Here is a 17,186-nt window from a genome sequence, read left to right as displayed (position 1 = left end):
TGCCTCCGCATCCCAAAGCTGGGGGTCCGAGCTCGGAGGCACTGCATCCAGCACTCCAGTGCTATCAATGTACACTGTTTCAATGCCCTTGGTCTTTGTATCGCAACTATTTCACTTAACAACCTTCAGTTCTATCAGTGTTGTGACAGATGACATTCTTTCTATGAATGAATCATTGTGATGTGCATTATGTTAGTAAGTTGTTGTCTGTGGTTTGAGTTCACCAAGAGGCTGACTCTGGAAGCAGGGCCACCTGTCCCCCATTTCATACCCGAACATTCTTTCTCAAAGTGTCCCCTAGGACTCCCTATCTAGAGATGGTCCTTTAGCTTTGACAAAGACTGAAGAGAACAGTAAAGAGACCAAGAGCAACAGCAGGGCTAGGAGCTGTTTCCAATAGTTGTTGCTACTGTTTAGCCCATGCTGGGAAGTGCTCAGAGCAGAGGGGCTGCAAAGATGCCAGACAGTGGCCTTTGCTGTTCTTGCAGAGAAACTGGGTTAGGTTCCTAGCACCCACGTGGTGACTCACAACTGCCCATCACTCCACTTGCACGCTCTCTTCTTGACTCTTCGGTTGCCAGGGTATAACTAATATAAGAAAAACTGTATACAATAATTATGCAATCTTTGGGGGTTGGAGCCTTGCTGGAGGATGTATGTCACTAGAAGTGGTATGGGAGGGCTTGTAGCCTTGCCTCCCTTCCTCTCTCCTTCCTGGGTGTGTGCATGAAAATGTGACTAACCAACTTCCCACTTCTGCCATCCTAATTCCCCTGACTTCTGCCAAGTCTTCCTTGGTGTTTGAGCCCATCCCTCTGGAACTATAAGCCAAAAATGAACCCCCTTTCTCTTTTAAGTAGATTCTGTGAAGGTGTTTTGTCCAGGTAACTGAAAAGTAGCTAAGACAGACAAAAGCAACTAATACAGGCTAACACAGACTTTATTCCAGTCTTGGTTCATATGGCTCTCTATCGGAGAGGATTTTCTGAGCATCCTGGCTTAAATAGTCTTAGCAATTGGCTTCTACTTGGCGCTCTCTACTCTTCCCCTAGCTGAAGTACTCATAACCACCTGGTACTGTTTTATCTAATTTTATTTTAGTGATCTCTCTGAGATATGTTTACATACTATACAATATACTCTAATCATACTCATCCTGCTTCTAGTTCCCTTGTTCCTCCCGATTCTGTTTTGCTTTGTGTTGTGGAGGACGACCTTGATCTCCTGTCCCCCTGCCTCCACACCCCACATGCTAAGATTATAGGCATGTGCCACCACACCCGGCTTTATGCAGTGTTAGGGACAGAGCCCAGGTTTTGTGCGTGCTAGACAAGCCCTCTACCAAGAGAGCTATGGCACCAGCCCCTTCGTTTGAATCTTAATTAGAATAAAACAACTTTAAAATGGCATTATTTAGATAATTAGGGATATTTGAATATAGACCAGGATCAGATAATATTAAAGTGTTATGCTGTTTTGCTTGGTACGGTATGTGGAAAAAATGACAAGTCCTTGTGTATTAGAGATGAAAGGGAAGTATCTGTTAGGAAACTGAGACAATTTCCTTTATTTAAGGATGAGTCCGAGATGTTTGCCCTGAGCAACTGCAAGAGCAGAGCTGCTGTTCGTGGGATTGCTGAAGACTATAAGAAGAAGCAATTTTGCAGAGGAGGAGAGCAGGGTAAAATAATGGGTTTGGTTTGCACATGTCAAGCTTGAGACGTGGGTAGACACCCAAGCAGAGACGTTGAGTAAGCACTTGTATATAGCAGTCTCAAGTTCAAGGAGAGATAACCCTCTGGGAGTCATCATGGATACATGATATTCAAAGTGGTGAGACGGGTGAGAACATACAGGAGATAAAAGTCGTCTTCTTTTTTAAGAAAAAGGAAAAAAGGTCCAGAGAGATGGCTTAGTATGTAAAGGGCTTGCTGGGTGAGAACATACAGGAGATAAAAGTCGTCTTCTTTTTTAAGAAAAAGGAAAAAGATCCAGAGAGATGGCTTAGTATGTAAAGGGCTTGCTGTGTAAGAGTGGAGATTTGAGTTCAGATTCCTTGACCCCAAGTTAAAAACTGGGAGAGGTGGTTCATGCCTGTAATCCCAACCTGGGGCAGGTGAAAACAGGCGTCTCTCTGGGTCTTGCTGGCAAGCCAGTTTAATCCAACAGGCAGGCAGGATCTAGGCTCCATGAGATAAACTGTTCCAAATAATAGGATAGAGTGAGCTTGGTGATCCACACCTTTAATCCCAGAGGCAGAAGCAGGCAGATCTCCATGAATTCAAGGCCAGCCTGGTGTACAGAGCTCCAGGCTGGCTGAAACGACACAGTGAGACCCTGCCTCTAAAAACAGAAACAAACACACAAATAAGGTGGAGAGTAGTTCGGGAAGACACTCAACATCATCCTCTGGCCTCCATGTGCACACATGTGTATGTGTGCCTGCATATATATATGAGCACACGCACACACGCACACATTTTAAAAATGAAGGGACAGCCAGTTGGTTCCATGGGTAAAGGCCCTTCCTGCCAAGACTAATGATACAAGTTCTATTCCAGGACCCACAACGTAGAAGGAAAGAGCCAACTCCCCTCCCGAGAGTTGTCCTCTGACTTGGCATATATGCACCTCACACAAATAAATAACAACAACAAAATTAAAATAGAGAAGGAGAATCCAAGCCTACTACTGTCTTAGTGTTTCTATTGCTGTGAAGAGACACCATGACCACAGCAACTCTTAAGGAAAACTATTAAACTGGGGAGGGGTGTCTTGTTTACAGTTCAGTTGATTGTCATCATGATGGGAAGCATGGTAGTGTGCAGGCAGATGTGGTTCTGGCTACATCTTCCCCAGAAGGCAACAGAAAGTCAATTGACTGTCACACAGAGGAAAGTTTAAACAAAGAGACCTCAAACCCTGCCCCCACAGTGACACACTTCCTCCAACAAGGCCACACCTCTTAACAGTGTCACTCTTTTGGGGGCCACTTTCTTTCAAATGTGGGCCACCGCATTCCACTCCCTGGCCCACAAAGGCATGTAGCCATATCATAATGTAAAAAAATGCATCCAGTCCAGCTTCCAAAGTCCATATAGTCTATAACAGTCTCAAACTCATTTCAAAGTCCAAGGTCTCTTCTGGGATAATTGGCAATCTCTTAACTGTAATCTCCCTGTAAAAATCAAAACCAAAAAGCAGATCACAGTCTTCCAACATATGATGGCACAGGATGTACATTAGCATTCCAAAATGTAGGGAAGGGAGCACAGCGAGAAATCCTGGAGCAAACAGGACCAAAAACCACTGGAGCAAACTCCAAACTGTGCATCTCCATGTCTGATGTCAAAATGCTCTTCAGAGCTCCAACTCTGTTTGCTTTGTTGACTGCAACACACTTCTTTGTCTGGGCTGGTTCCACTCTCTGTTGGCAGTTATCCTCAGCAGGTGTTCCATGGCTCTGGCATTGCTAACATCTTGGGGTCTTCAAGGCAATCTAGGCTTCAACCTCACAGCTTTACAAAATGGCCTCCCTAAGCCTGCATTCAGGGACACACTGATCCATGCCTGGCTTCAGCAGCTTTATTCCATAACTCCTTTCTTCCGTCCTTTATCTAAAGCCAGAACCACATGAGCAAAGCTGCCAAGTTCTGCTACTTGCTGGGACTGGAACATGAATGGCCCCTTCATTCAGTTATTTCTTCACCTGCCTTTTGTCCATTGCCTAAGCGTGGCTGTCCTGAAACTTGCTCTGTAGACCAGGCTGGTCTCAGACTCAGAGATCCGCCAGCCTCCGTCTTCCCAGTGCTGAGATTAAAGGTGTGTAATACCTCACCATGCTCTAAGCTTTTCTTTATTTAGTTCCTTCTCACAAGTTGGTATTTTCTATGGGTATAATCTTTCCCTGAGGTTGCTACTCCCTTTATTCTGTTTCTTAATCTGTTTATCACCTTGAACACAGAATTTAACTCTGTTCTATCTCCTAGTGCTCTTTTTCTTCTCAAAATTTTCATGCTGCTCATTTTGTTCCTTTTCATTATAAATCTTCATTAGAGTTACCACTAAGAACCATATGACAAAGTCTATACTAGACTGATTGAGATTTCTTCTGCCAATGGAATTAATTCAAACTTTTCACTTTAGCCTCAGGCAGACTCTTCAGACAAGAGCAAAGGGCAGCAACTTTCTTCACCAAAATATCATAAGAACAATCTCTAGACAACATACTAAAATTCTCCTCTGAAATCTCTTGATTCAGAGTTCATCAAATCACTGTCTTCTATGCTCCTACTAGTATGACCCATTAAGCAGCCCTTGTCCATTCCACTGCTTTCCTACCCCAAACTGCCAAAGCCCATATTACTATAAACAAAATTGATAAGTGTTTTGAAATCTCTGGTAGCTGGTTTCTCCATTGAGGCAATAAGCCAAATCAAATTGAATCAAAAGTTTAGGTTTAATTAGCAAAGCATTCCCAGGTTATCTCAGGGAAATGGAGGGGGAGAAATCACAACATGGTCTAGGGGCTGGGTTTTAAATGTTGTGTAGGTAAGGTCTTGAGTAGCTCCAGGGGAAATGCTGACCCTTTGGTGGGCTTTCTGAGGGCAGAGTTTGGAATGGGAGGAGTGGGGTCAAGAGTTTCCAGCCAGAACATCTGGGTGGGGTTTTGAATGGGGCCTGACAAAAAAATCTAATCAAGCCTATCATAACAATACCCCAGTCCCTGGTACCCCAGTACCTGGTCTTAGGGTTTTTATTGTTGTGAAGAGACACATGGAAACTTTTATTTAAAACAAATTTAATTGGGGTGTCTTACAGTTTCAGAGGTTCAGTCATTAACATCATGATGAGGAGCATGGCAGCGTGCAGGCAGACATGGCACTGGCTGCGTCTTGACCAGAAGGTAGCAGGAAGTCAACTGTTTGTCACACTGAAGGAAGCTAAAGCAAAAGAGACCTCAAAGTCCACCCCCATAGTGGCACACTTCCTCCAACAAGGCCACACCTCTTAATAGTGTCACTCCCCTTGGGAGTGTTTTTTTTTTTTCAAACCACCACACTTACCTAAAGCATTCCTTAGTTTAATGGCCAGAAACGATAGAAAGTGATCAAAGAATTGGGAGGTAGACCCACAGAGGTGAGAGGGTAAGTAGGAGAGTCTAAGAGCTGAGCAAAAACACACCCCTGCCCATAGCTCAAAGAATGGTCTTAAATGTAAATGTCTAACAAATGAATATAACAAAGTAATTTCTTTCCCTACATCAAAATATACAACTGAAAAGAATTGTTATGAAATATCTGGACTTCTATGGAAATCTTTAGAATAAAGTATCCATTATATACAAATTATGGTTTGAGTATTGCTAACTGTTGACAGTAATCTCAGGCTTTGACTCTGTTTGTATGATTATAGTTGGTAGCAATGCTCTCCATGGGTGTGATTCTGTCTTCATCTCTGGTTGACTGGGATCATTTGCAAGTGTGCTCCACTGAGAACATCCCCAAGCAACAGGAACTTTCTCTGCTAAAGTGTGTACCCTACCAAGAGGCAGCAACAGGAACTTCCTCTCCTAAAGTGTGTATCCTACCAAAAGGCAGCTCCCGTCCACATCAAATGAGACCGGACCTCTTGGCCTCAGTGTGGGACAACTAAGAAAGGTTGGCTCCACTCCAGAATTTCCCCCATGTGGTTACTGAGGGCTCGGATGAAGCCTCACTGGGCTCAGCTTCTCCAGTACACCATCCAGTTTTCCTCCCCTTCTCAAAGAGTTGTGCACCTGCAGTCAGCTTCTCCAGTCAGAAGAGTTACCTAAGGAGAAAGGAAGCCTCAGTGTCCTACTGGAGGGGCATTGTCCTCCACTGGTATTGGGCCATTTACAAAATAATTCTAGAAAGTACTACTTGTTGAAAAGCCAGGTCATTTTGTGCTGAAGAAGTTTTCATATTCTGGATTTGGCTGATCTAGCCCCATGTGCTTTTCTTAGCTGATATTTTCTGTAATCTAGTAGTATAGTGGCTTGATTAGAGCCCGATGAGACTGGAATCCTGAAATCCTTTTACTTTTCTTTGTACCTTGTAAAATTTATATACTGACTTCTGATGCTGAGAAAGGGAAAAAAAATCAAAGCTCCCAAGATCAGAAGGCATTACTATGACTGCGTGGGCCCTTTTCTGATCCACACCATCACAGATGACATATGCAACCAAAAGCCACGCCACATTCACACTCAGAGCTGGGGACAAAAGAACATTTACCTTAAATACCGGGTCCCTTCCTCCCAGAGCAGAATTCGACCGTCTTGTTCTCGTCTCAAAAGGAAGCCAACACCATCTTTGTTACTAATTTTAAAAGCCATCCTGGCTTTCTTCTGTTAAACGGTTTGATTGTGGATCGCATTCTTTCACTGGCAGCTGGCGTGTTGTAAATCAATTAATCAACATGCATTTATCAGGCACCTGCTGTGTGATCAGTATCGTTCTTGGAGTATTCATGCTGATGAAATTCTCTGTAAAACAATCAGGAAACTCTCTCTTGACTTCACTCTCCCCTCTGCCCCACCCCCAATCCTCAGGCCTGCGGTCCAAAATCAAACAAATGCTCCATTTTTGTATCCGTTGGCTGTTTTGAATGAACTGCACTCTGCTCTGCTCTGGGGAGAACTGATAACACCCTGAACAGTTATGATTTTTCTAAGGCAGTCAAAGCAGTTTTATGTATATAGACCTGCATAATTATGTTTTTTATAGGTTTCTCTTGAAGGGAAGCTGTTTGCTGTGATTTTTCCGTTAGTTTTCTATTTACTATTATTACAAACAACAAAAACCACCTTGAGCTGGCTGGTGTGGGGGGAACTTGCTGGAAGGAAGTGTAGCAGTTTTTCCTCACAGATTTCAGATGAGAACTGAAAGGCAGAAGCCCAGTGGCTCTGAGGACCCTGTCTGCAGCCTAGAACAGTGTCCTCTTACTTTGTCCCTTTGCTGAGACTACTGGCATATACCAGCACCCCCAGATTAGTCATCAGATTTTTTAGTGACTACATGTTGAAATAATAACATTTTCATCATGCTGTTTAAACAAACTGATCCATCTTACTCTTTTTACTTTTGAAGAATTATAGCTGCGATTATTAAGGTCCATATGTAATACATGCTACATTTCTCTGCAATGGTGTCGGTTTGCAGCTACTGAGAATTTGTTCCTGAGCTGGGGCAGTTCTGCAAGACAGAGTGCAAGACCTGACAGAACAGATGTCCTCCAAGGAGTCACCTGTGCAATACGGGGGTGGGGAGATGGGGGGATAAAATCAGGTTTCCAGTGCAACACTATGTATGGAATTTGTGTGGACTCATTTTCAATTCTAGTTGTCTACCACACTTCACACTCATTCCCATTAAGGATTATTGAAAGCTATAGTCCCAGACTTTAATGTTTGATGCTAAAACATATCCAGTCAGTATTCATTAGCAAAGCCCTGTCCCTGCGAACCTGGAGGTCTTGCAGCAAGGAGAGAGATAATAAACAGATGACCAAAGGCATAGCAATCAGGAATTGACAGATGTTGGGGGGGGGGCTTAAGAACAAAGAGAACGAGAGAAAATTGTACGGGTTTCATCTGGACAACAGTGAAGGCTTGGTCAGGTGACCTTGAAGTAGTAGCTGGAACAAAGGGAAAGGGCAAGTCATATGATTTAAGAAACACTAGTGTTTAGGGAGGTGAAATTATTTTAGTGTGTTTTGGGGTTCCTAAAGGCAGCTTTAGTGGTAAACCCCAGAGAACATGGGCAGTCTAGAGAAGGCAGTAAGAGCAGGGTGTCAGAGTGAGATGGCTCCAGGCACTGAAGAGCCTTGGAGTAGCTGGGAACAAGCTCTTCCTCTGTGACATTGCTGCTTTGTCTGTTACTCTTTGTCTTAGGAACCTGCTTCTGCACCCCCTCCCTGTCATACCTCCTCAGGAGTCCGGTGGCTGAAAGTAGAACTGCCTCATCTCACTGCAGGTCCCTTGTCTCTCTTGTTTCCAAGGGTATCCTCACCAACACATAAGTAAACAAACATTTAAAAAGAGGAGGGGCATCCCACCTATGTTTTTTGCTATGATTCTTCAAATCGTACAGGATGACCCAATATTTTGTTTCCTTTTCTTCTCCTCACAGTTACATTAAAAAATTAACTCTTGCTTTATTTCTTTGCTTTATCGTATAAAAAAATAAAAGAAGTAAGACAAAAAATAAAAAATATGAAAAAGTAGTTGAAAAACTAAAGCTAGAACCATGATTTTCCTCCTGGGTTAATTGGAATCTTTAAAAAGTTGTTTTTTTTGTTTTATTTTAGGAGTGTGGGTGATTTGCCTCCACATACATCTGGGTGCCCTGGAACTTGAGTCACAGATAGTTGTTAAACTTCTATGTGGGTGATAAAAATCAAATCTGGGTCCTGTGGAAGGACAGCCACTACTCTTAACTGCTGAGCCATTTCTCCAGCCCCAATTAATTGGAATATTAAAATATATGAAGTGTGTGTGTGAGTGTGTGTGTGCATTATTGTGTGTTATACATCATCATGAACACAAATGTGTGAACCTATGCAGAGGCCGGAACAAAATATCTGGTGTCCTCTCTACTCTTGTCTAACCTGTGATTTTGAGGTAGGTGCTCTCACTGAACCAGAAGCTCACTGTTTCAGCTAGGCTGACTGGGGGGGGGGGACCAGTGAGCTCTCGGGACCCATCAGCCTTGACACCCCAGTGCTGGAGTTTCAAGCATTCATGATCAAACCTAGCTTTTTACATGGGTGATGGAGATTTGCACACAGGTCTTTACCCTCGCAAGGCAAGTGTTCTTGTTCACTGACTCATCTCCCAGGCCCTGAAATTCTCCACACTTAAACACACAAAGAAACCAACATCTGTGAAATTTAGTAACAACATGAATATGCACACATGTTCCTATAGCTTACCATATACATAATTTATAAAATATCTACATACTAATTACAAGTTATACTTGATCAGTACCACTTTTTTTAACATATTCTATTAATTTTTGAGAATTTCATACATGGTACAATGTACTATGGTCATACTTACAGTCCCAGTCCTCCCAACTCCTCTCAGATCTGCCCCCAACTCCATGTCCTTTTTATTAATGGTTCACGGGTTTTGATTTGGGCTTCCCATATGCTCATGGGTATGGTTCCATCCCACGGGACTAGATATAACTACACACTTTCAGCAGATAACTTTTCTTTCCTTGGAGGCCATCAGCTATCAGTAACTCCTCTACCAGGGACAAGATTTGTAAGCCCCTCCTCTCCATGTTGGAATATCTGCTAACTTGATCATATGCAGGCAACCGCAGATGCTGGGAGTTCATGCATGTATCACTCCTCCCATGTCCTGAAACTTTTCATTCTAGTCCTCCCTGACCTCTTGTTGGAGAAGGGAGCCGCTTGTTCCTCTTGGCTGCCCAGAACCAAAATAATCACACAGAAACTGTATTAATTATATCACTGCTTGGCCCATTAGCTCTAGCTTCTTATTATCTTATTTCTTACATCTTAATTTAACCCATCTCCATTAATCTGTGCATCACCACGAGGTCATGATCTACCAGCAAAGTTTCAACACGTCTATCTTCGGCAGTGGATCCATGGCATCTCTCCGACTCTGCCTTCTTCTTCCCAGCATTCAGTCCAGTTTTCTCCGCCTACCTAAGTTCTGCCCTATCAACAGGCCAAGGCAGTTTCTTTATTTATTAACCAAAAGCAACACACAGACAAAAGGACCTCCCACACCAACCTCTGATTCCTGTTGTCTTCCTGCCCTCTCTTCTCCGAGCATTTGTGGGAGGGTGTGATCTAGATTTGCAGCAGAGTGCCTCACAAACACTTTTTCTCTCAACTTTGGCCACTTGTGAGTTTTTCCGCTAACTGCCATCCAAAGAAACTTCTCTGAAGAGGTCTTTAGGCTGCATTAACAGATGAGTGTAGAGGTAGGCAGTTTGATTCTGTGTCCACTAGCAAAATAGCAGAAGCTTCTAGGGTGTATGTGCTCTCCAGCCATGGATTCTTGGCCAGATTCCAGGACCAGGCAAGCATATCCTCCTACAGAGTAGGCTTTAAATCCAATTACAAAGTGACTGGTTACTCTCATAACATCGGTCCACTCTTGCACCAAGGTCCGTCTCTTGTCACTTTTAAAGCTTTTTTCAATTGTAACTTATCAATGACTTCATTGACTTACTGAGGCCACAAGAAAATATCAGTTTGGGCAGCTTGAACAGTAAAAACTTATCCTCATAGCTCTGGGAATTAGAAGATCATGGTGGCACATGCTTGGTTTCTTCTATGCATGTTTCTGGGCGCCATGTATCTAAATTTTCTCTTTTTTCAAGGATACCAGTCATTCTGATTAGGACTTCCCAAGTGGCCTCATTTTAGCCAAATCGCCTCTTTCAAGGCATTGTCTGCAAATGCCCTTTCTGAAGTAGTAGAGCTAGGATTTCAGCAAATAAATTAATGGTACACAGCTCAACCCTTACCACTGTGACTTTACATAGAGCTGTAAAGTTGAGAAGCCCAGGGTTACCGAGGAGGCAACAATGCAGTAAGTTTTGACACGAGTGTGCTGGCGGTTCACCTTCGGCACAGTGGCTATACTTACAACTACTAGTGGCTCCGAGAGTTAGAATAGCAACTGGCTAACTTTCTCTCTTTGCTGGTGACCCGGAGCCCACCCCATCCATACCGCCCTAACTAAAACACCCACACTAAGTTCCTTCCTTCTACTTCTGGTCAACCAGTTGTTAATCCCACCTCTGTGAGCCCGGGTTAATGTTAATTAAAGCAAATCAACATATCTTTACATAGTCAGCAAATGTAGCATGAAATGTAAGGAAGCTTTGCTTGGTTAAATTGGTTAAATAAATATTACACAACACACTGGTTAGGTTTTGTTTTTGTTTTTTTTCTTTTCTTTCTTTCTTTTTTTTTTTATTTTTAAATCAAATTGACATAAACTAAGCTCATCTGGGAAGAGGAAACCCCAAATGAGAAAAGGCCTCCATGAGATCTGCATGTAGGCAAGTCTGTGGGATATTTTCTTAATTAATTATTAATGTGGAAGGGCCCAGCTCATTGTTAGTGGTGCTAACCTTGGGTTGTATAAGGAAACAAACTGAACAGGACAGGGAAAACAAGCCAGTAAACAGCATGCTTTCATGGTCCCTGCTACAGTTCCTGCCTCCAGGTTCCTGCCAGGACTCCTCTCAGTGCTGGATAAAGACCTCAGGGTTGAAAGGTGAGATAAACTTTTTCTTCCCCAAGTTCCTTTTGACCCTGGTGTTTATCACAAAACAGGAACCAAACTAGGACAATGGAAATAAGAGGAAGTAATTGGTCTTCTTTGTTCCTAAGAGAGAGAAGTCCCTGTCTCGTGCAGGAGTTGAGGAAGGGGAGTCAGAAAACTACAAGGAGGTTTCACTGAAATAGGCTCAGAGATCAATTAGACATTGCTTAATTTGTGCCAATATTCATGATAGTAGTGTCTAAAATATTGTTGAACTTTTCTGTCCTGCCAACCAACTCCCAATTAACCACACAGAAACTTATTATTAATTATAAATGCTCAGCAGATAGCTCAAGCTTATTACTAACTAGACCTTACAACTTCAATCAATCCATATTTCTTATCTATGCTCTACCATGTAACAGTACCTTTTTCTAGCACTGCATATTCATCCCCTGTTTCCTCTGCTTCTGGCTGGTGACTCTGCCCTCCTCTGCTTCTGGCTGGTGACTCTGCACTCCTCTGCTTCTGGCTGGCGATGGCCCTCCTTCTTCTCAGTGTTCTCTCAGTCTGGCTCTCCCGCCTAACCTCTTTCTACCTAGCTATTGGCCAGTTAGCTCTTTTTAAACTAACGAGAGAAAACTATCTTCACTCATGGTGTACACAAAAGGATTGCCCCACAGCAGAGTATCAACTGTTGTAGAAAGTGTCTACGAGCACGTGGTCAGGAAGCAATATGTGATTCTTTTCATTTTTCATTCCTCTAATTAATACAATGAATTGCCCATCTTCTTTTTTTTTTAATTTGTTGGGGTTTTTTTATTTCTGAAAAGAGACAAACCATATATATCTAGGTTATAGCTAAGACTTCTTTTTTTTTGTATTTTTGTGCTTTTTTTTAAAATTTATTTATTTATTAAAGATTTCTGTCTCTTCCCCGGCACCGCCTCCCATTTCCCCACCCCTCCCCCAGTTAAGTCCCCCCCCAGCCCGAAAAGCAATCAGGGTTCCCTGTCCTATGGGAAGTCCAAGGAACCCCCACCACCATCCAGGTCTAGTAAATTGAGCATCCAAACTGCTTAGGCTCCCACAAAGCCAGTGCGTGCAGTAGGATCAGAAACCCATTGCCATTGTTCTTGAGTTGTCAGTCGTCCTCATTGTCCGCTATGTTCAGAGAGTCCGGTTTAATCCCAGGCTTTTCCAGACCCAAAAAACCACATCGCTAGTGAAAGCGTCCATACATACTGTGCTTCCTTCCTTTATACTCCAATACTTGACAAAATATCTTGTTGTTTCTCCTTGCATTCTTTCTGCCTTTTGTTGCTCCAGGTGATACAAAATAGCTCATATAAGGCTTGAATTTTTTTCTGGGATGAAGAGAGTGAGGGAAGAGTGCAAGGTTGGTAAGACTTTTACATGTGATCCTGTCTGGCTACAGAACCTAAGGGTGGCTATTATTTGTGGTAGGAACAAGATGGACTATATACCTGGCAAAGTTCTATTATGCAGTTAGTTGAATAAGTCTCGAGGACATGTCAAATGGAATTCTCCAGAGTTCTTTTGTTTCAACGCCCCAAATATATAAAATATTAGTCTCAAAATAAAACCATGTAAATTCATTTGATTATAATTTAAAGTTAAATATTATTACTTTAATATAGTAGTAATTTATTTCTAACATAATAAGCTATAAATGAAAAATATAAAAGTCTCAAATATAAGACAGTCTCTACAGAGTGGTAATAGCTTCTTTTTAAAAAGATTTGATTGTCATTTATGTGTATATATGTTTTGTCTATATGTATGAGTATAACGTGTGCATTCCTGGTGCCTACGAAAGCTATAAAAAAGCCCTGGATCCCTGCAACTCGAGTTACAGGTGATTGTGAGCTCCACGTGGGTACTAGAACCAAAGCTGGGTTCTTTGCAAGAGCTCTTAACCACTGCGCATCTCTCCAGCCCTTAGCTATAACAGCTTCCCTTCAAACTGTAAAGTAAATTTCACTGCCTGCTCCGGGAAGCTTTCGATGTCACTCCCAGGGATAGCATTCCGAGGTTATTGGCAAGTTGCCCTCTCCCTGGAGAAGGTGGTTGTGCAGTCTTTGTGGTTTCTGTCGCTCACACTGTGATAGTTACATCAGATTTACGTTAATAAATTATGCTCACACTACTCATACGGCCTGACATGGGAGTAAACTCCCAAGTCTACTAATTAAATTAGGAAGAAGAAGATTGCTTTCCATTAAAAGGTGAAATGCTTTTTATAACACTTACGCTTCTCCCAACTCTCATTGCTGTGTAAACTACATCCTGGAGAATGTGTGGCGCTATATTTAGCTAGCATGTGATGAGACCACCTCCTGCAAGGGCACAAGTGGCTTCTTGACAACTCTTTTGTTTTGCCAATGAATACCTTGTATTAAACATTAAAATGCCACGGTCTTCATAATTGTCACAGCTTAACTGGAAGTGACTTGGAAACACAATTTGTTTAAAAAATTTAGCAGGCTAAAGGCAATATGCTCTCTTGGTTTGGATTCTGGAATGAAAAGAGAATATTAGTGGAAACCTGGTAATCCCTGCTGCCTGTCATTCAGTTAATAATGACATATAGATGGTAATTGCCTCTCTGACAAGGGAACCCTGGCTGAACAAGATGTCCCCTTAGGGGGTACTGGAAGAGGCTATGCAGGGATTCTGCGCTGTCTTTTGCCATTTCCTGCTAATGTAAAAATACTGAGAAATAAGAGGGTTTCCAAGTGAGCTGTTGAGAAAGTTCTTAACTAGAGAGTAATTCCCCAAGTTAGGATTACATATATTCACGGAGTGATTATAAGTCTAAAAGTGATACTTTAAAAGCATGTTGTTATGGAAACAAAACACATGTGTAAATGGAAATGATGACTGTAACACTAAATGAGACCTCGTCTAAAGCACTTTTGAAATTGAAATTCTGTGTGTTAAGTATTTGGAAACTTCCAACAGGCACACCGAGGATGCCGTTGAACCCTCAAAGGATTGGCACGTGTTCTTATGGTGCCAATGGATGAAGTTGGATGACTGTCTTCTGTTGCTTGCTTTGTTTCTGAGTCTTTTTGTTCTGAGATCACCTTGTCATTTTACTTTGTTTGTTTGTTTGTTATGTTTTGTTTGTCGAGACAGGGTTTCTCTGCATAACAGTCCTGGCTGTCCTGGAGCCTGCTTTCTAGACCAGGCTGGTCTTGAACTCATCGAGATCCTTCTGCCTCTGCCTCCCGAGTGCCAAGATTAAAGGTGTGTGCCACCACCGCCCGGACACTTTGTCATTTTAAATAATTTTTTAAACTCATAGATTTATAGTTTCAGTTTCAAATTTTTAGAGAAATTAAAAGACTCTAAAAGACCACCCTGCAATTTGTTATCTGCTTCAATATACGTTCCCACTCCTCTTTGTTCAGAGATGCCCCTCAGAAGAGGGGCACACTACTCTGCTCCAGTCAAATACGGTACCTCCTTTCTGAACATACTACCAAAGAGGGGTAAAATGCAAACCGACCGGAACAAAAAGGAAACCCTGGAGTCTAAAGAGGAGGAGAGAGCCAAAACTCGCGCTCAGCAATCAGGCCCCAGGAGCAGGGATGCCCATCCTGACTCAGCCAGTAGCCCAGGTGCACTGAGAGTCTCATAGGTGTTCTTCCTGCACTCTGAAAAACTGGATTTTGTCCTCAAATGCGAAACTAATACAAAAGAGGGAGACAGGAAACACATTGGGGACTTGGCAAGAACCCCCAAATTAGGGAACCCTGCCCCTTCCTCTCAATTTTATTGTCTCTACTAAACTAGTGAAAGTTCATACCTGCAATGAAGCACTACCCAGTGGGATGCAGGGGTGAGGCGGCCATGGTGAGAGACTATAGGGTGGACAAAGCTGAGGTCTGTTGCTAAGAAACAGAAGTTACAAGGGCAAGTGAGATCTCTGATGTTGGTGACTGGTTTATGAAATCCCCAGGTATAAAACTGGCAAAGATCCAGCTGAGGTCTGAAGGGAATTGTATCATCAGGAAACCACAGCTTGGAGACAAACTTGTGGCTGTTTATAGGTGAGGGCAACTCAGGCTCCAGAAAGGTTGCTTGGTGACATAGCATGGCCCTGGTATGTAATGGGCAGGGATGGTTTACTTTTCAGATGTGTAGACTCATGGCAACAAGACTGAGTCACAAAGCACTTACTTCAGTGTTAGGGAAGAAAATTTAGACAGCATTTGTGTTATAAGACCACAAGGAGCCCAAACTTCAGCTGCCATGAGGAACAGCCACACCCCAGGATTCCCGTGTTAATGCGATACAGTCACTGAATGAGCCTGTATTGTTTTGTTGGATGATGAACTGTTGCTTTAAATTCAAGGGGTTTTTTGGAATTGCATATATGAAAAAGCAAGGTGTGCATGAGGACAGTGAATTGTGGTAGACATCTGTAATCCCGGTACTCAGGAAGCTGAGGCAGAAGAATAGCCACGAGCTTCAAGCCAGCCTGGGCTCCAGCGTGAAACTCTATCTTAAAATATAAAGCAAAACCAACAACAGTAAAAGGTACTACTGCAGCACGCTACGATGCCTGTGTCTTTCTTCATTTGGCTGGTGTCGGCCCTTTTTCTCTCCCAGCCCTACAACAGCTCTTCCTGTGAGCATATGCCACAAGCCCACCTGATCCTAGCTCTCCCTTCCCCAGATGCTGACTGGGGATTGAACATGTGGTCCAAGCAGGAACTTGAGAGTCCTTCTCTGGAACTCATAAAGAGACACAAGGGAGAAAGAGGGCTCTCTCAAAGATTCTCAAAGAAGATGATGTAAGCCTGGATTTGTGGAATGTCTACTTCCCTGTAGTGATATTTCATTTGTATTTTAATAGAAGTTTGCCTGAAGGTTAGAAAAGCAAAACAGCCAGCCACTGGATCTCACCTCTACCTCAGTCCGAAATGGCGATACTGCCTCCAGGAATCCTCAGAATGAGACTCTCTGAGAGCTGTCTCCTCCCATCTTATATTCCTCTCTAGGGTTGGGATTAAAGGCGTGCACCACTACTGCCCAGTTTCTATAGTAAACTAGTGTGGCTACTGGGATTAAAGGTGTGTGTCACCACTGCCTGGTCTATAAGGCTGACCAGTGGGACTGTTTTACTCTCTAATCTTTAGGCAAGCTTTATTTATTAAAATACAGATGAAATATCACTACAGAGACCCCATCTCAAAATACTATATATATATATATATATATATATATATATATATATATATATATATGCGCATTTATATGTGTCTCTATAAAGTAAAAGAACACAAGCTATAATTGATAGCTGTTTTTAATGGCGAGGAACTATTTTCTGTTGTTTAAATTAGATAGTTTCTCTTACTTTGTGATGACAGCCTTGGCTTACTGGGAGAGGTTAGGACAAACAAGAAAACAAAACATTTGCCTAAACTTAATGGCAATGGAATGGGAGAAGAGAGGATGAATCTGAGACTTTGGAAAGAAATGAAAAGGTTTAGATGTAGGGTCTGAGTCTAGAGCAGTGGTTCCAACCTTCCTAGCGCTGCAACTTTTTCATAGGATTCCTCATGTTGTAGTGATCCCCGGCCATGAAATTATCTTCATGCCATTTCAGAACTGTAATTCTGCTACTCTCATGAATCATAATGTAAATACCTGATATGTTGGATGTCTGGTATGTGGCCAAAGGGTTGGTTGACCCGCAAGAGATCGTGACCCACAGGTTGAGAACCTCTGGTCTTTCCGACTTGAACCCCTGGGAAAGATTCACAGCTGAGAATGGGGTACTCTTTTCCCCCATCTCTTTACTTAGCTCCTACCTGTCTACATCTGGACTCCTAAAGCAAAGCCCTCCATGGGCTGGGTCTGGGGCTCA

General features: G+C 42.6%; 1 protein-coding gene across 5 annotated transcripts in view; it reads left to right on the top strand.

Moving 5' to 3' along the window:
- The window catches only part of Asb3 (ankyrin repeat and SOCS box containing 3), a 391,624-nt gene that overhangs the window by 197,745 nt on the left and 176,693 nt on the right, over positions 1-17,186 (top strand). The window contains exon 11 of one of the 5 annotated variants that reach the window (XM_075942489.1): positions 1,576-2,699. The exons of the other annotated variants lie outside the window; for them this stretch is intronic. Within the exon in view, the coding sequence (XP_075798604.1) occupies positions 1,576-1,719 (144 nt within the window). The 3' untranslated portion in view covers positions 1,720-2,699. Of the gene's footprint in view, positions 1-1,575; positions 2,700-17,186 lie in introns of those variants that run through there. 5 annotated transcript variants of the gene reach the window in all.

The sequence above is a fragment of the Microtus pennsylvanicus genome, chromosome 12 (genome assembly GCF_037038515.1).
Source record: "Microtus pennsylvanicus isolate mMicPen1 chromosome 12, mMicPen1.hap1, whole genome shotgun sequence".
Classification (NCBI taxonomy): domain Eukaryota; kingdom Metazoa; phylum Chordata; class Mammalia; order Rodentia; family Cricetidae; genus Microtus; species Microtus pennsylvanicus.
The sequence above is the reverse complement of the archived record's forward strand: the minus strand, read 5'-3'. Positions and strand labels throughout refer to the sequence as shown.